At 45.3% G+C, this 19,861-nt stretch overlaps 2 protein-coding genes across 2 annotated transcripts; both read right to left on the bottom strand.

Moving 5' to 3' along the window:
• Nucleotides 1–1,206: 1,206 nt before the first annotated feature.
• ehd3 (EH-domain containing 3) lies at nucleotides 1,207–13,548 on the bottom strand. The gene is made up of 8 exons (XM_076048383.1): nucleotides 13,322–13,548; nucleotides 10,412–10,588; nucleotides 9,790–9,887; nucleotides 6,582–6,723; nucleotides 6,379–6,478; nucleotides 5,721–5,891; nucleotides 3,938–4,102; nucleotides 1,207–3,829 (listed from the first exon to the last, which is right to left on the bottom strand). The coding sequence occupies exons 1-8, from the start codon at nucleotides 13,546–13,548 to the stop codon at nucleotides 3,302–3,304; spliced, it is 1,608 nt and encodes a 535-aa protein (XP_075904498.1). The 3' UTR covers nucleotides 1,207–3,301.
• Nucleotides 13,549–15,018: 1,470 nt separating this feature from the next.
• On the bottom strand, nucleotides 15,019–19,452 carry il20ra (interleukin 20 receptor, alpha). The gene is made up of 7 exons (XM_076048415.1): nucleotides 19,187–19,452; nucleotides 18,505–18,628; nucleotides 17,985–18,190; nucleotides 17,712–17,887; nucleotides 17,501–17,645; nucleotides 17,277–17,413; nucleotides 15,019–16,953 (listed from the first exon to the last, which is right to left on the bottom strand). Exons 1-7 carry the CDS (start codon nucleotides 19,233–19,235, stop codon nucleotides 16,225–16,227), a joined length of 1,566 nt encoding a protein of 521 aa, XP_075904530.1. The 5' UTR covers nucleotides 19,236–19,452; the 3' UTR covers nucleotides 15,019–16,224.
• Between the last annotated feature and the right edge of the window lie 409 nt (nucleotides 19,453–19,861).

Below are 19,861 nucleotides of genomic sequence, written 5' to 3' on the forward strand. Positions count from 1 at the left end.
TGTGAATTTGGTAGCCGTGTTGAAAACAAGCGCTCCCTCAAAGGAGGTGCAAAAAAAAAAACCTGATTGGACTTCAAGAAAGCTTTTCTCACGTATGTACAATATCATGGCGACACAAAATGACTGAAAAGACTTTATGAGCTGACATTTACGCTCAAAAAACAAACAAACAACAAAACTGGCGTCTGTGTCTCATCCACAAGGGCACCACCCACTATCTTGAAAAGTTGCTTATCCATTTTTGTGTCCGGCTGCGTAACTCCAGTCTTATACACGTGCAGCACATTTATCAGTCACAGGTCGTCTGCTTCTGCAGCCCCTGACAAACCGGACAAAAATAAGACGAGCGGCTTTCAACAAACCCGTTTGTTGTATATTTTCTATTTTGGTCCCTGGCTGAGACTTATCCTCTCTTCTCAGAAATGTTTTTTTTTTTCTCCCCCCAAATTTTGGATGAATCACCTGAAATACCATCCCTTCCCATTGGCTGCCATTTATTCTTTTTCCGATCGGTGAAAATGGTTCTATTTTTTGCCCACCTTGGGACACTTTTGAAACAATGACCACCGCCGGCGTGACTAACCTTACTCACATTCGACTATTTCCATTTTCATGTGTAACGTGTGCGCGTGTGTGTATGTGAGCATTCGTGAGGATCAAGTTGGGACGAACAGGAAATGGCCCTCCAAGACCAGGACTTCCTGTGTGAGAGGAGGGTGCCGTATCTTCCCTTGAATGCAGTGTGTGTGTGTGTGTGTGTGTGTGTGTGTGTTGCAGGAAGTGAAAGCTTCCCTTCGGAATACGACTCAAAGATATATATATATATATAGATACACACACACACACACACACACACACACACACACACACACACAAGCAACATGGACGCAGATGATTTATGGAATGCTTTGAAACACTTTTATTCTGTACAGCAGATTATTATTCACAGTAAGAGCACAGAGACACACAGAAGCATGGGGCACACAGGGGCCTGAAACAGGAGAGTAATTCAACTCTGCTGCTTGAACTCGGCCAACATCTTCAACATCTTCCCATTCGTGAAAACACACACTCTTAAAATCACACATGGGCCCAAGTTTGGTTGCATCTTCCGATCGACAACTCCCACTGCTAACAAAGCACAAACACGGCCCCAAACATGAAGTATATACATACTGGCATGTGGCTAGATTAAGTCAGAGACACTTTATAAGGAATACATTTATTACATGTATACAGCTTGAACGCATAATATATTTCAAAGAGGGTAACATCAGTATCAGTAACTGTTCAGTCACAATCAAAATTGATGGATTAATAACTTTTCATGAGCGGCAACTGACGATGAATCAGTTTTTATTAAGACCCACAGCAATACTTCAAACTCAGTAGCCTGTGTAATGCTTTATATGTATGCTACAATTAAGAACACTGGTAAATACGGTCATAGACAATCAGAGATGTGCACCCCCCCCCCCCCCAAAAAAAAAAAAAAATTCATTTCAACATTTTTAGTTTTCACAATGATGAGTGTCATGTGTCTCAACAATACCTACCGTATGGTTTTGCATTTTAGTCGCAGTATCTCAAAAATTGTGTTAATGACGAGAAAATAAATTCCTCACTCCATTTGGTAAAGTGTTTTCCTCATCTATAACAAGCCGTCAATCAGCTTTAGCGGCAAGGTCAGAAACTACACCCACCATAACCTAACTTCTCAGCTTTGTTCTAAATCATATGCTTCTGTCGCACTTTAACGCAGTGCGCTTATTGTGCAGTGTGCCAATCTTGACATGGCTACTGTAAAATTCACACTGAAAGTGATAACTTTTCCTCTTTTCTCCCGTTCAAGAGGAACGGGAGCTAAAAGCTCCCATTCCTCTAGCGCTAAAAGCTAACGTTAGCGAACTAGCACGTGCAAACACTAGGTAGCCAGCTGGCGCCATTATGCTTCTTCTGCTACGTCATAATGGCTGTAATTTACTAGGCCAGGGTAGCCAGTGGGACATTAGCTGACTAGTGGATGCTAACAGTTAGCTAACGTGCAAAATCCATTGACATTAGTTATGCTACGTCGCCAGGTTGGCCTTTGTTGAGAGTGTCAGTGAAGTCGGTGGCCAACAATCAATGCAATTTGATGACTGTTTTGCACCTCGCACTCTGCACAACACCGACTACGTCGTACAGAAGTTTGTGACTTGGAACAAGAGTTAAAAGAGTTGATTATACTAAGAATGAGCAATTTGCCGTGGTAATATAATATTTTGCGTGTGCTTCTAAATATCTGTTTGTGTTTGTGTCCGTGTGCACTAGTCAGAGAGTCACATCTGACTGGTAATAGTGCTGTCGCAGCAAGAGAAAACAAGAAAACGACTACGCAAGGACCTTACAAAGAGAGGACCAGAAAAAGTTGGCGTTCTTGCGCAACACAGTAATTGATGCATTAATAGTTCCTATTTAAGAGACATTTTAAATGGTGATAAATACTTTCTGTGTTTTTTTTTCTTTCCCTTTTTCAGTGTCTTTGTTTTCCAAAAGATTCATTTTGTCTTCACATTGTTGGATTTGTCTCATTTTCTCGCAGTAGTTATGGTCAACAGATTTTGTTGCAATCCAGTGTTAATGTTCAGAGTCCTTCTCCATAACTATCTTTCTTAACGTCTGTCTTGTCTTCCTTCAACAATACCAAGTCTTACATCTACCATCTCAACCTTCAAGGCTCCATATTATTCATAAGTTGACTCTTTTTTTTTTTTTTTTTTTAATTCTGTCCGACACTAATACATAGCCCGTGAGAAAAATCAACTTTCCATTCAGAAAATTGCATGTGAAGACAAGCAGTTCTGCCAATCAGCACTTTGTGATGTCACAAGGGGCCCATATTCCCATCCCAGGTTAGTAATAACGCAGCTAGGTCCCCTTTCAAAAATGCAGAAGGTCCAGATAGCAAGAATCAGAAGGTTAAATGTGCTGTTTCTGGAGATTTTTAGAGAATTTTGGATTATAATATTATTATTATCATTATCATATATTAATCATGCCAAGAGATAAATTGAGGGTTCATTATTAATTTTTATCTAATTTAGTTTGTTCAACCTGGTGAATTTAATTTAATCTTCTGCATTCACTATTTGTCAGTGCAAAGATTTTACACATTAAGTGGAAGTTTCAAAGAACTTTTGGATAATGCGGTACTTTAACGGGTATATATTTCTTTTGTAATTGATTTTTTATTTTTTATTTTTTTTTCTTAGAAGAGGAGAAGGGTTAGTTCAGGGTTAAAAGTCAGCAAACGCTACATCTACTCGGGTATTTTCCTCTTGGAAGGAGGCACCAGGTGCGCAGGCAGATCTGACGGCAGTTCGTGGCCCTCCAGCTTCACTTTGATCAGGTGATTGGCCAACGCAAACTCCTCGTCGTCCAGCATGCCGTCCTTGTCGATGTCGGCCAGCTTCCAGATCTTCCCCAGCACCGTGTTGGGCAGTTTGGACTTCACCATCTCCTTCTTGGCGTTGGCGCCGGTCACCTTGCCGTTGACGGGCGACAGCGTGTAGAAGATCTCGTCGTAGGCGGGCTTGTCGCGGGCCACCACCCACTCGGCCTCGTCGATGCCCTCGCCGGCGCCCTCGCCGTAGCCGTGGCCGAAGGGCCCGTCCAGGGTGCCGTCGAAGGCGCCGCCCTTCACCACCGCGTTGGGTCGCTGGGTCTCCTCCTGGCGGACGAGGATCATCAGGCCGGCGATGTCGTTGGCCAGCATGTCGTCCACGGCCTCCAGGAGTTTGGGCTTCAGAGGCTGGAATTTGTTGAGGTCCTGAGCCTGAAGTTGGTCCTGACAGAGGAGGAGGAGGGGGGGGTGGGAAAAATTAGACTCGTTCAGATCTCGTCTGTCAATCGTAAAAAAAAAAAATGTTTTAAATCCCCTCATCTGCCCGCACACCTGCATCTTCTTCAGACTGGGGAAATCTCCGGGAGATATCTGATGCTCTCGCTCAATGCGTTTGTAAATATCTCCCAGGCTGGCGATCAGCTCCTTCTTCTTGTTCTCCTTCCCAAACACGGACGGCATCTCTTTCTTCAGGGAGCTGATGATGTAAGCGTGGACCTGCGCCGTTCAAGGAGGACAAGGTCATTTCGATTCGGCACGGCAACAACTCGTCCCCCTTAAACTTCTACTATTTGACCCGTTGGATCCTCAAAGTTTCAGCTCTGCTTGCAACTAAAACCACCTGTTGTTACTTCTGGAAACGCTCAGGACGTCCTAACAAGTCCAAGTGCAAAGAGCTGGAGGTGGAGACACGCCGAGAGTCTCCAGCTGCCTTTCACCTTACGCAACAACACACAGCTTCAAGTCCTGTCCCGCACATTATTCCCTGAGAAACCCCCGTGAGAAACCCTCATGAGTTAGCATGAAGAGGAATGCGGGACCCCACCCTAAACAGCGAGAGAACGCCAAAAGCTGGACTCCATCAGCTGAAAAGGCCGAGGAATCCTGTCATAAAACTTAAAAAGGCTGGACAGTTTTTTGTTTTTTTTGTTCTATTTTTTTTTTGAGAAAATGTAATCTGAGTGCTGTTGATACAATATCGTAGTGCAAATGCTCAGTTAAGATTTAAATGGCAGCAAAAACTGCGTCAATATTTCTAGGGTAGCAATCTTCCCTCACATGTTAAAGCAACGGCTCAACCAAAATTGACCTTTCGCACATTTCCGAAGCACCGCTTAGTTTCATGGGTCAAACAAATTCCACCCAGCAAACAACTGCAGTTGGACAACACGTCTCCTCTGTTGCCACCCAAGCACGCAGAGATCTCCCTGTCTTGAAACGGCAGCGTTAATACTGTGTTTTAAACCAGACTATCCATCGTATCGCACATAAGGATCAGCGAGAGCGCGACACGTGGACGGGGGTTTGTCCTGGGCTGGTCCACCGTGAAGCCCAAATTGCACCGTTGGGCCTTCCAGACACTTGGATGACACCGCACGAGCAGCGTGAAGATGTTTCTCTCCTGCTGTCCGGCTTTTGGGGGAATTCTTTCCATCTGTGAAACTAAAAAAACAAAACGCCGAGGAGGAGCAGCAAATGGTTGAAATGTCGGTTCTGAGGTGGGTTATACCTTTTAATGTGAAACTAGGGGATTGTTAAAATTCCGGCGGGTGGAGACAAAAAAAAAAAAAAAACTCTCCTTCAACTCAGATGAGTCATGTGGCCGTCTTGCACCTCCGCTGACATTTGGTTCCGACATTTCAAACAAAGGACGCCAAAGGCAATGGGAAAAGCTTCTATTTGTCATGTTGCTGAGTTGAGATTTCCCCACAATCACCCTCGTGGCCTTGATGCCCGTCACGAAACACACAGTATATGTGCGTGTATGTTGCAGCATGCCCACATGTGCATCCTCTCAGTTTCCTTGCAGTACCGCAGCCCGCGCGGGCCACTGCCACTAAAACTTGACTTCCTGCCCAGAGAGGAAGCAGGAAACAATTCACTCCGAGGAGGATTTTGTCAGGTTCTCTTGGTTCCGTGGCAGCGACAAAAACTTTTTCTGTCAAGGTTAATGGGCGGAAGATAGTGAGTGAGTGGTAGGAAACGTGCAGGAACAGGAAAGACACACACGGCACGCCTAGAAAATAAAAGCATCAGTTTAAGTTTTTTTTTTTTTTTTTTGTCTATAAATACTCGACGGCCATACTGCGGTGCACGGCTGCCGTCTGTGCGTTACCTTCGCTAGTCTCGCCCTCTTGATCAAATCATTGAGTTTTCTAAGTGCCGCGTTTCTGGGAAGAGACTGGATGTCCTTGAATAAATCCTGCTCCTCTGCCTCGAACAGCTTCCTGTTGTCCGGAATCAACAGTGGGTGGGACCAGAAGGAACCGATGTAGACGCGGATCACCTGCCAGGAAGGGAAGAACGGATGACGGTTAAAAAAAGAGCACAAGCATTGTGCAAAAGAAGAACTTTCTACAGTGAGATCGGGTGGATGTTTTTACACTTGAAGATCACATGTACAGTTCACTTCACCAAGAAATGCGAAAAATCCCAAATTTTGTTCGTTTTCTTGCTTTGCTTTTCAGAAATTGTGTCCTTAAATCAGCAGGTCCAGATATCTGCCCCTTGTGACGTCACAAAGTGCGCTGATAGCTCTCACAGAAGCGTCGTTTTAGTTGGAGGCTGTAAACAGAGGGCTAATTATTCTGCTTTCTGGAACTCTATAGGGTTTTTCAGATAATTTAGTAGGAGCGACAACTCCCCAGGAGTCTGGGATGTAAAATCTGAGTGGAAAAAAATGAGTAAAATAAGGGACCTTTGAATTTCTTTATTTTCTCGACGTCAGCATGTAATGACCCTGAGTAAAAACACCAAGCCGATGTTTAGCCTACCTCAGGAGTGTTGACTATTTTCCCCAGCGACCACATCAGGGCGCCGTACACTCTCATCAGCTGCTGGGTCTCTATCTGGTCAGCCTTGTTCAGCACGACCCTGGCACAGGAAGGCAACAGAACTTCCAGACGTGGAAACGGAACAACAGAAGCGCAACTCTGCGGTCTAGATGTACAACTGCATATATATCATCAGCCGGCACCTGATCTTGTCCTCGTGGTTCTTCAGGGCCTTGATGACCTCGGAGAACTCGTCCGAGATGTCCAGCTTGTGGGCGTCGAACAGTAAAATGATCCTGTCCACTCGCTCGGCGAACCACTCCAGCACGGCCGCAAAGTCGTAGCCTGGGAGGGAGGGAGGGAGGAGACGAGAGGGGGATGAGGGAGCTGAAGGGAAAATACAGCCGTGCATCTTCGCTTCCTGTGTCCTTTGTCCCATCCTATACACTATTTAACCTTTGAAATTAGCGACACGGATGAGTGACTGGATACGTTAAGGCCCTCTGAGATTATTAAATCAGCCGCCCTGCGAGTCAATCTGTCGGCAGGAGCACATCAGAACGGCCCCTGTGAGTCCGAGTGACCCCGAAGGACAAAACTTATCTGGGGACATTCCGCATTATATAAGAGCAGAACAAAGAACAAGCGGGCAGGATCGAGGATTAGTAACATGAGATTTCCAACCCGATGCAAAAACACACAAACACACACGAGGTTAGGCAGATGTTTTAGAGCTCTGCGTTAATATGTTTCTTTGACACGCCGGGTTAACACCGTACGTGAATACCGACGCATGCACGCGCCGTGGCGTTAAACGGCCGATTGCCTCCATCGATCGGTTCGCAACAGCTTCCCGTCAGGAATAAAGTGCGTGCCGTCGCGGAACACAAGTTCTGCGGCCGCAGGCGGCAAGTATGCCAAGCGCGGCGGGGCTGACGTGAGCGTCAGTCCTCCCGTCCCGGGGGGGCGGCGGGGAGCACGAGCTGAGAGGAAACAGATGTCCGCTCTCCTCCTGCTCGGCAGGGATCGATACCTTGATGTGTTTTGAATTTGTGCGGATTTCTCTTCGCGCGCGAGGGCTTTTTCACATGGAGTGAGGAGTGCGAGAGGAAAGAGTGGCGTCGGTGACTTTATCTGCAGCTGAAAGCTGTGTTGCATGAGCAGAATGATCATTAACACAACACTGCATTGTTTGATTGATTTATAAAGAGACATAAATTCCTCACAAATGTCATCTTTTGTCATCTGATACCAGTGACAGTGAACGCTGCCAAAAGCCTGTCTGCTCACAGTACACTTTTGTCAACATGACTATCATTAAAATGCATCAAGCTTCGGGTGAATGACATCCAGTCTTATTTCCTCCCGACCATGTGACAAAAGTCTGCTGAAGAACGGTTTGAAATGAAATGCACAAATTCTCCAAAGTATCGTCTCTCTGATTAGCTGCTTTGCACCCATCAGATTCTCGTTTTTTGTTTTTTTTCTTCTACAATACCTCCGTAAGGACATCTGCGCAGGCATCTAAAGCCTGACAACTCCTCCTCTGGACACACACACACAGACACACACACACACACACACACACACACACACACACACAGGCAGACACAGGCACACGCATGAGAGACAACAATAAAATAATGCAAAGCTAAGGGGGAAAAAATGATGGCAAAAGAACGGGCAACAAAACAACACAAAGTTATGGTAAAAACATAGGTGTAATTACGAAGACAGAACTGATGAATACACAAACAGCAGCTTCAACACACACACACACACACACACACACACAAACACGGCCACACTGACAGACGACCCTGAAAACGAAACACAGCTGCACTGATGCAACAGCAGGTCGAATTTGACCCGTTTTTCTGCTTTCTTTGCCAGCAGACAATAGCGGGGCGGCACCTCAGCAAGATTAGAATAAACAGAAAGACGACGCACTTCAACTCCAAAGTGTCACAACGATGCAGCTGGCCCGGCTGCCTTCACTCTCTGCAGCAACCTTCTCTTCTCAGAATTTGGCATGAATCCAGACCCGGCACTGGTATGAAGTCGTCGCGGTGCTGAATCTGCTTTTGAAGGGTGTGAAGTTTGTTATCGCGTCAACAATCTTTGTTTTGTGCGGTGATTCGGGCCTTGTGAAACCTTTTCTTGGGAAAAAAAAACAAACTCCAAGGGTGTGGTCACCAAACCAATCATGTGACAATCCAAAGGCGTGAAGAGCTGAACTCACATGAGAATCCCAACTTGGTAACGAAGGGAATCCATCGCGGCGGCTACCGACTGTTAGGGCAGATTTTACGCTCGGCAAGGCGAGAGAATAAAGACAATCTTATTTCTGTGACACGTTGCGAAACCTCAGCCTGAGTCTGACTAAATCTGCAAACGCGCCGACCCATGTGGGTCCCTGTCAGCGTGAGGGAGCGTTGAGCCGCACGTGTTCGACGCCGGCTTGTTTTATGAGACAACAAACAAAGAGGAGGCAGAAATGGATGTGGGAATCGCTCAAGTTCAAGCGTCCGGGGCCCTTTTCAGCGGTTGGTATGGCGATGCCGGCGCGTCGCACCGGGAATGTCGACCATGCGGGACACTGATCAAACTGTAAAGAAAGAAAATAGGGACGTGGTGGAGCCTTTCTCACCTAAAGACAGTAGCAGTAGCTGCGTTTCCATGACCACTAGAATTGCGCGAAATCGAAATATCGCAATAAAAAACTGGTAATGGAAACGGCTAAATTTCGAAAAACCTCTCAAATGTGGCTAAAAGGTTTTGACGCTGTCATGAGGTGTTTTTTTGCGCCGCAAATCGCAATTGTGCTTTGTCGAAATTTTGGAAGTATCGCTTATAAGCGAAAAACTGTAATGGAAACGCAGCTAGTGACACTGGTCTGCGGACCACAGTTGGCTAATCGCTGTTCTCGCTGGATGTGGGAAGAAAAACGTATGGAGAGGCCTGGACTTTTGAGCAAGATATATGTAATTATATCATAAATTATATATATATTTAAAAAAAAAAAAAAGGTTTCTGTTTGTTGACATGACTGGTTTAATGCATGAACAAGCTGAGTTCTGGTGATGGACAGCTCGCGGCCAAAGCTCGTCCCTCATTGTGGCCACTTCCTGTTCTTTGAAGCGGACGGAGCGCCGTCGTCCTGTTCGTCGAACGCTAAAACAAACACGCACATACACACTCGCACTGTCCAAAGGAAATGCTGACATGGTCGACCAGAGTTTAGCGGGGTGAGGCTCAATGGGGGCTGTGCGTGTGGGTGAAACACACACACACAAACACAGACTCTGACACACACACACACACACACACACACACAAACACACAAATACACACACACAAACACACCAACACACACACACACACACACACACAAAAGGAGCAGGGTCTCACCTCGGCTGATTCTCTGTTTCTCTCCAGACAGGATCCCCGGCGTGTCGATCACACTGATGCTTTCCAGCACCGGGTTCGGCAGCTGGGCACACACGAACCTGCGAACAAACAAACACGCGCGCACGCAAACGCACACAAACGCGTTGAAAACTTGAAAGAAAGTGGACAGAAGTGTCAGCACTTTCAGCAACAAACACGGTTCCCCAACTCCTGACATCCATCCCTCTCCTCCACCTCAGTGGCTCCCCCTCTCTGTCCTCAGCTGTACAAACACCCCGACGCGTTAGCAGTCTTCCCTCGTGTGACGATCCCCCCCCCCAACCCCCACCACCGGTCAGCATTCTTTCTGCTTCCCAGCGGCGAGAACGCGTAGTGCTAAAGAGATTTTAGTGGGTCTTTTATTCTTAGGAGGAGGGATGACTCTGCAAAGATGACTGGCTGTCACACACACACACACACACACACACGAAGAGAAAATCCTGGCCAGTGAGCGGAGGGAAAATTCAATCACACAGGAATGTCGTGCTCTGGTGTGGATTTTCACCCGTACGCTCGGATGTTTTATTTCTTTCCCTCCCCGACATACTTTCCTCCTCTGACACACCGACGGCACCGGTTGTACCTGTTGAGGAAGGCGTTTCCGAAAGCGTTGAGCTTCCTGAAGGGCTTCTTGGGGTCGACGACCAGAGCGTTGCCGGGCACCACTCCCTCCGTGTCTCCGTGCATCACGGCGATGAAGGAATCCGTGGTGGGCTCGGGGCCGATCCGCATGCCGGGAAAGTCCTGCTCCAACAGGTAGCTGCCGGGGAGACACGTAGCGGAGCGTGGCGTTAAAAACAACAACAACAACGCGAGGCATCAGGTTCCCCGCAGGAGGCCAATCGGAGTTGGAGGGGTGCTGAGAGACGGGACGGATGACGTCGTCTTAAGATGCGTTTCCATTGCCCCTAGAATTGCGCAAAATCTAAATATCGCTAAACAAAAATGGCAATGGAAACGGCTAAACTTCAGAAAATCTCTCAAATATCGCTAAAAAGATTTTTACGCTCTCATGAGGTGGTTTCTCAGACGTATTGATACGGAGGTATATCGCAAAAGTGCAGTGGAAACACTTTTCACAGCGACGTAAGGGGTCAAATGTGATGTTTAACACAAGTTTGTCAGCAACATTGTGGTTTTTATTATTTGTCCCTTTAACTTTTCCACATATGATTGAGAAATCAGTCATTGCAGACTTGGTTGAGCCTCTGCAGCCAAGATGTTTGCAACAGGGCAGAGGGGTGTTTCCAAACTAATTCGAAAAAGGCCCTTCACAGAGCAAATATGCTGAAAGGAAAAATGCCTGGATAGTAGGACAGGGGATGGGTGGGTGTGGGTGTCATAAAGCAGGTCTGTGCTGAATTAAAAGCCTGCTGAAACAGAGATTACTGGAATTATGCCTTTTAAATGCCGAGATTATAGTCTCAACTTCAAAGGTGTTTTGTTCGATTTCAATTGTCTTTGTGACTGGAGGTCAAGATGGAGGTATTTTGCCTGAAGAAGAACCAAAAAAGAGTTCACTTGCAGGGGAAACGTATTAATTCAACACACAGGCACGATGAGGGTGGCAAGGAAATCACGTACTGGGCAAAACTGATGGTTTTGGGCAGATTCAATTAAAGATTAGAACTATATAATAAGATAAAACTTGCTGATTAACCAACTGGACAAGCAAAATGAACCAAGACACTTGACCAAATGCTTGTTTTGCTGTACAACAAGGAAAATCTGACTAAAGCCAAAGGTTGCAGAGAGTACATTTCATACATTAGCAAATTGGCTACATATTTGTGCACATTAGACCCGCAATTACGAGTCAGATGAATTCAATTGAACCCAAACTGATGCCGGCTTGAAGCAGCTGCGACTCGGCCGGCGTGAAAGGTCGACTCCTCGCCTGCTCCGGCCGTGACATGAGGCATGTGTCAGCACCAAGATTAGCGCCGCGTTCTGCCGAGTCTCACCACGCCGAAAATGCAAACTCAGGCCATAAAAAAAAGAGATTTATGCAAAGAGATTTATAGCGCCGGGGGCCGCCGTAAATCTTCGACCCCGGAGCGTGGGACGCGGGCGCATTTTAAGTGGTGCCAGATGTGAGGTGGGTCGGTCCCCTTGTACGTCTTCCCCGCATACGTACACCTTGTCAGGGAGGGCCCGGCGGTGCCTGGCGGAGCCGTCTCTGGGTGCGCGTTGTAGGGGAAGTTATGCAATCCATATGCACAGAGCGTGTGTTTGGCATGGGGGTGGAGGGGCGCAACAGAACCGCTGCTGTTGCTGCTTCATCATGTACAGGAAAGTGAGGATATCATGTTGCAAAGAATCAGAATGAATGAGATTTTTTTTTTCCCCAAACTTTTGAACCGCCAATAAACACATCATCCAATCACACTGGGTTTGTGGAATGGGCTGCTACCATAGCCCAATAGCACTGTGTGTATTTCAGCACCTAATGCTGTGTGACAGGCTGACACAAGTGATAAAAAATAGCAAAAGTCTCACTGCATATTTGTGCCAGTCCCTGTAGTTGCTGCTCTGCTCTCTCGTATTAGACAGTAGCTTCTTTGCTAGAGCCCTAAAATATCCTATGCGTCTTTAACTAACCTCGACTCCAGCTCATAAGGTCATTAGTTAGCTAATCAATCATTACTCCCGCCTATGTTTTAGGGCAAGGACTTATATCCAAATATTTCACCCCACCGCATACTTCTCACATCCATGCTGTTTGCACATTACACACCCAGTAGGGAAAAGGCCTTCGCTCTCGCCGAGGGTTACTCAGCATTTTCCCTCATCTCGCCGCGACTACGGTGTGGCGTCACGCTGCTCACCGGTGTGTAATATGGACAAGGAGAAAGTTTCTTTTGAAAACAGAGAAAAGGTCAGTCGGGAGTGGGAGGGGTGAAGACGTCTCCACTGTCCTGACTGAGGACAGGAAGTCACAACCAGCATCCTCTCCCAGGCTTTCAGAGGCTCCCCCCCGCCACTAATGATCTGTTACCCAGCGTGTGTGTGTGCGTGTGTGTGTGCATGCTGCGTTAAGAGATGTGGAAGCCATCCTGCAGTTCACGCAGGCTCCAGCACTCACGACTGAAACATTAATTCACAGCAAACACGCTGACTAGTTTGTCTTGATACTTGATATTATGTTATTACATGTATGAAGACAATAATGTGAAAAGAATCATACGTGCACAGACTGAAGCGGGACTGTCAGACTCGTCACAGAGGCGTGGCACTCACTCTGCTTCCTCTCTTCAGTATTGATCTTTGCATTTGTTTGCATGTGGCAACCTGTTACACTACATGTTAAGTCATTTGTGTTGCTGAATAGGCACAGCTGCATCATGAAGCTGGCAGAGAGTAAAGTCAGTTTGGGTGTGTCCTCCCCTCCCTTTCTAGCTCCAATACGCTCATTTATCCCCACATGTGAAGTGTGTCATATCAAGTGTGCTGTGTCTTTTTCTTTCTATCTATCTTTTCTCTCCCTCCTCACCGTATGAAGCTGGTCTTGCCGGTGGAGTACTGTCCCACCAGCAGCACCATGGGCTTGTTGTCAAAGTCGGCATCCTCCAGAGCCGGGGAGTGGAACTCGTGGAACTTGTAGCTCTCCTCCAGTGGCAGCAGTTTGGTTTTGTACAGCTTCTTGAGCCCATCGCTGACAGTCTGAAAGACTTCTGGCTCCTTCTTCCTCCTGTCGTCGGTCCCGAGCCAGCTGAACATTGCTGATGCTTAGTGGTCAAATTTGATGCTTTGTGGGGGGAAAAGATGCGTATCTTCTCTGATTGATCAATCAGGATAAAAAGAAAAGTTCTTCGGTTTAAACTTAGAGAGTTTATCTAAAAGAATGTTGTTGTAATAATAGTAATTAAAAGAAGAAGAAGAAGAAAAAAAAACCTGATTATCCCAAAAAGTATTTCAACTCAAACGTCTTGTAAGAAAACCACTTTGCCACAGCTACATAGATGTTATTACAATTAATTAAGCAGACGTCTGGAGCGATGCTTGATTCAGTCCATACAATTTTTTTTTTTTTTTAACTCGAGAAAGATGGCCAGGTCAGGGAAAATCCAGACAGCTCATTATTTACTCTTCTAAATCAGAAGTGACCCATCACATGCACTCTCATCATCGAGTCCATTGATCCTCCCAGCTGCAGGTCACGTAGCTCCGGATCCAAAAAGACAGAGAGGCATGTGATACAAACGGTTCAGTGGACCGATAAATTCCTGTAAGCGATGCAGAGAGCCTAAATCGTGCAGATCGCGCACAACATCACGTTACCGCTATTCGGTTTTGTCCGGGGCTAGCTTAGCGGAGGAATCCTAAAAATGATGCACCGAGCTGATGACAGATGGCATCCACCGTTATTGTTCAGCTTCCCCCGGTCCTCTTGTCGAGAAAAAACAAAATCACCCTCACAGTATTGGTATTTTAATCTAGTCCCCCCAAAAAATTACAAAAAAATTAAATGAGCCTGTTAGGCTGTCGCGACGGGTTATTCTGTTTTGTTCACAGCACGACGTTGAATGTGGCAGCAGCTGATGTCCTGCAGCTCCATTTAAATGCCGACTGGAAGGAAACCCGAGCCCACCGGAAGTGCCCAACGACTGGCAGTCCGTCACGCCGCGGTCCCGCCCAGTGATGCCGGAGAGATGCCGTGAGGGGAATGGAGAGACAGAGCGCCCCCTAGCAAGTGCTTGTTCGCGTTGTCAATAATAATAATAATAATAATAATAATAATAATAATAATAATAATAATAATAATAATAATAATAATAATCGTGTTGTTGTTGTGAAGGTGCTGGAATTATAAAAAATAAAAATAAGAAATACAAAGGCATAGTCATCCACAACGAATACTTATTATCAGGATAATTTTCAACCACTACCTCTTGTGGCTTTATATATAAAAAAAAAGCAGAGTTTTATTTAGACTAAAATCTACTTATCATAAATTTAGATTTAAGTTAGAGAAAGTGGCCTAATGCTTAATTGTACTGTTTTTGCACCGCTTGCTCATCCACCCCATAAATGTGATTGCAATATCACCAGCAGGTGTCTCTGTTCAGCTTTTTGTTTCCAGTAGATAATACATTTTTTGAGGTGTGTTGTTTTTATCTCAAAATACGAAAGAACTGGCAAGAATTCAAACAGTGATATAAAATAAATTGTGCAGGAACATCAGGAAAATAAAAGTATGGTGGTTTAATTAAAAGCTTGGCATGAGTTTACGGATACAACAACTTTAAAAGACAGATACAGATTTTCACGTAGTATAATTGTCTACAGAAATAGACTGCAGAAATATGCAAAAGACACCACGAGTCTCCAGTGCTAGTGTGTAATGGATAAATACAAATAAAGGTGTGACAAAAGAGCCAGTATAGTTCATTCAGGCTTTACAAAGTAGAGAACAATTAAAAACAACAAAAACATTTTTTAATGAATGGTTTCCTTCATGAGTACATATTCAGTATCAAAAGTACAAAAGTGGCAGGAAAAATATAATGTCAGTGGTGCTAACAAAAGCTGTGACCGTGTTGGTTTACAGCAAACATAAATGCTAAAACTTAACATTACCTATAATACCTAAACTGAAAATAGCGTCACGCCCGTGACACTTCAATACACATTTCAACACACATTTCACAAATATAAGTGCTGGTGTTTCAAATAGTGGCTGCCCGAAAATTTTAGCGAGCAAACCAAGAAGTAATCGAGTCTGAAAGAGGTGCTTCTCTAGTAACCGAAACTCAAACCAACCCGTTAACCATTAAGTCGAGTAATGTTAATTTGTAACTAAGACTGTGTGCAGTACAGACGTGAGGTATCCACTCCCGTCATATAGAGAGATTTTAATTAGAGAAAGGCAGAAGTAGATATATATTAAAAAAAAAAATTCTGAAAAGTTTTGTGTACGATAACAGTGGAACAACAAAACAATCCTGATGGATATTTTTCTGGTTCAACTGTAATGCTGTTTCACATGTTCACACAGTACCTCACAATGACGATTATGTCTGAGATAAGAATTTATCACAGCTTTAAAAAACAAAACAAAGATAAAGCATCGAAGCAGCATTGTTCAGAGGTATTAAAGTAGGTGTGCTGAAGTATTAAGTGCTTCCTCATGTTTCTAACAAAAATATTTTTATACAACCACATCGACTGTATTTGTAAGTGCTGTTTCAACAGTGTAACATTCAAAGGCGTCTGTGGGTAGACTAGAATAGATATTCTAGATGCTAATCATTTATTTTTTAATAATAAATGGGCCCACTTTGCAAGGACGCAGCCATAATGCTTCACCACGTGTCTTTAGTATCCCGAAACATTGATCTGGTCAGAGTTTTGTGATTTCACCCTGACATTACAGGGGGCAGATGCACCTGCTGTCTACTCGTCCATCGTGACCACCAAGTCCCACCCAGACAAAAAATTCTCCACCTTTCTCTCCGTCTCAACAGCTGTGTCTAGTTTTGCTTGTGCCTCGGCCACCTCCTCCGACGACTGCCTGACAAAGACGCTCTCCAGCAACACTTTGCTGCTATCTGTTACCAACGCTTCCCCTTTTTGCGCCGTGCTCCCCCCGACCTTGGCCTCAACTTCCTGCGGTGCCCAGTTAAACCCTCCGCTTAGGGCAGACTTAATCTCTGGCAACATCAATTTCCCGGTCCTGGAATTCCAATAAATAAAGCTAGTTTCTTCATCTAGCTCATCTTCTTCCTGCTCATCGTCATTTTTCGCGGCGCCACACGCAGCCAGTCCAACCACGCCGTAGTCATCTATCGAGCAATCTGATATGATGGGCAAGTCTCCAAGGTTCTGAGAGGCATTATCGGCGCTCACCCTCTGTCTACAACTTCCTTCTGGCATTTCTTCAACCCGTCTCTCTACCATTGGTTGTTCTACCTCACTGGCATTCTGTCTTTCTTGCAAATTGACTGCCAAAAATCCATAGTCGATGGTCTCATCATCCGACGGTGGCTCAGCATCGGCAGGTTCTGGGAACATGTGGGGAGCGTACGGCGGCGGTTCCTCAATGGGTTGGCGGTCTGAGATAAGGAGTTTGTCTGTCTTCTCAGGTGGGGTTGTCACAGGGATCACATATGTGAATGGTGCATTCTAAAAAAAAAAAATTAAATTTGGAATTAAAAGATTGACCTCCAAATTGTGACAGTTTGAGCATTCCAAATTGTAAATGTATACATCATTGATTCATAATAATTGATTCATCAATTGGATTTAAATCTCCTTTTTGCATGATGTGCTCTTATAACTAACAGGTGGATAAGAAAGTTGAAACTCCCAAATATAGAATTATGTCAATGTCACATACTGTATAGAAAAACAAATCTACTGCTAGTATCCTGCTAAAACTTGCAATGCAAAACTGCGGTTTGTAAAAAATTAAGCACCAAATGAAACAGCTTGATAATTCACATTACCAGCAAAGAAGGGGTCTTCTGTCCGCTTCCGTTCAGGTAGCGATAGAGAAGGTAAATAATCAGCACCAGTGCACATATGAGCACGAACGGGATGGCCGTACTCAGAATGATCCCTTGCAGCTGGACAACCATGGGGTCTGAATGGGCATCGAAAAACACGTCACCTTCATGAGACCTTGAGCCTGATGTTGAACGCAGTCCTCGGAAACTTCCGAGTGTCCTACCTGGAGGAGTGGTGATGCAGTGCCATGCCGAAGACTCACACTGGACGGGCATGGACAGGAATTTAGTCTTGGCAGAGAAGCAGTACTCTGTGTCGTATTCCATGAGCTTATACTTGTACAGGTCGGAGTTCACAATGATGTGGCTCTGCGGGAAACATATTTGTGCATTGACATCGTGGAACTTCATTGGGACGTGGGACTTTGAACCTACCATTTTGCTGCGACGGGTGTTGTGTATGGAAAGGTTGTACATCATCTGGGGGTACAGCGTTGCCATGTGAAACACGGGTTTTTCATGGTTTGGCTGATATCGAATCGGTCCCTTCAGAGTGATGAGGGCGCTGCTGTTCTCGATTTCAACAGAGAACAGTGGAGGGCCAAAACTAGCTGTATGAAATGACCAAAAAAATATATAAATGTTAATTACTTGGAAATTGTACTTGCTGAATGCGAACTTGCATGCGCTTGTGTTATTTTGGCGTACTGTCTGACTTTGGGTCGAATCTCCTCGTCACGGCCCATTTGGAGGACACTCTATTGGCCGTCGAGCGAACCCTGGCAAAGTATCCCTGCTCCACGTCCCACATCTCATTACTGAGGTCGCACGAGCACTGCACTATGCCCGTGCACTGCTGCACGGCCCTCCAGCGCGCCCGTCTCTCTTTGCTGTCGATGGAACTGTCGCCGTAGCTGAAGAGGACAAGAGGACGGTGATCACAGCGTGACTAGGCAAACCCCCACGGCTAAGCTAGGACAAGGTTGGAGGGTTGACCTCCTAAATACCCTTTTTTTCTTGTTTAGTTCCCCCTTAAGCCACAAACCTTCTTTGGTGTGTACAGTTACATTTCGAATTGTTTTCGTCTAATTCGTCCTTGAAAAAAGTCAGATGAAATCCAGCAGCACCCAACTGATCTCAGGTGGCATCTTTAGTTCTCAACCCCCCTCTTTTTCTTTTTTTTTTTAAGGTATTTTCTGTCATTTGAAATTCCAAAATTTTTACTTACATGGCATACTGCACTGTGAAATGTCTGTCACTCTGCGTCCCATTTCCTGGCTGCCACTGAAGCACATTCCTCAGGTTCACAGAGGAGAAGATGACATTGACAGGGCTGGGCACAGCGGAGCACACTGACAAAGGTTTGAAGGAAGAGAATAATAAATAGAGAGCAATTTGAATAACATCTCACAATGGAGTTTCACAATGCGGCTGAAAGGTTGACTTCCCCCGTTGACACGGTGGCTAGACAACATCTAACAATCAGCTGCAGCCGTTGTCACGGTGGCTAGACCACATCCAACAATCAGCTGCAACTTGAGATCCTAAGCAAGTGTACGTGTAAACAGACGTGGATCCAGGTGAGCAGTGAGAGGTTATGATCAAATGTTATGGCTGTTCCACAACTACCTCGTGTCATCAAGGCTCAGAAGGCTACACAAGAGCGCCGCAAAGCCATTCCTTGCATGTGAAGTCAGGTTGTGTGAGTCTAGCGTTAAGTGCCCTTGCAATCATTAAACCAAGAGCACAACATTACATTTTGGATTTCCCACGTTAACGTAAGTTAGAAAACTATCCCCAAACTAAAAACAAATTAAGTCAAGAATGATTTTAATATCTCTAATATTTATAATCATTTTCCTCCCAGTCTGCTGTCTACCCACAATGATGGGCTATAATGGAAAGCTTACCTGCGCAGTGCAAAGCCGCAAGATTAAGAAGAATAAACACTTTCCACATCACTGCACAGTGGCGCTCATTTCACTTCATCGCCGAGCTCCTCGGTTCCTCCACCGGCCTGCACGCTCTCAGAAGCCGGTCACCTGTCCTGTTCTTCGGCCGCCCAGGTGGTTGTCCAAACTGGCCAGAGTTGATTAATTCTCGCGTGTCGATGTGCGACTAACCCCGTGAACAATCGGACGCTGAAAAGCCCCGTCACGGGTTTCCGCCTACGAGGAAGGAATGTCACCTCTCAGGTTTGTGGACATTGCACCTGTCGCAGGTGGAGACTGCGCGCTCTGACGATGGCCAATGCAAGTTCTCTATTTCATAGGTAATTATCTGTCAAGGTTTTATCAGTTCGAAAGTGAAAGCGCCCATCGCTGCACACATTATTTTGTATATCCTTTGTTACTAATTAATGCAGGGAGGAGCAGAGGGTACTTCTAACGTTGGCTCTTGAAAAAGTTATTTTACATGTACTTTGTATCGAGTCTTTGTATGTGATTCATTGACTTTATTTTCTTTTGCAAAGCATGCTATTTTCTGTTAAAGTAAATTTTAAGATAATAACATTTTAAAAACAAAAATGCATTTTTGGTGTTATGTATTCACATCCTATCAAGTATTTGTATAGAATAAGACAA

The sequence above is a fragment of the Nelusetta ayraudi genome, unplaced genomic scaffold (assembly GCF_046127955.1).
Source record: "Nelusetta ayraudi isolate G7.1 ecotype Tasmania unplaced genomic scaffold, CSIRO-AGI_Nayr_v1 ptg000100l, whole genome shotgun sequence".
Taxonomy (NCBI): domain Eukaryota; kingdom Metazoa; phylum Chordata; class Actinopteri; order Tetraodontiformes; family Monacanthidae; genus Nelusetta; species Nelusetta ayraudi.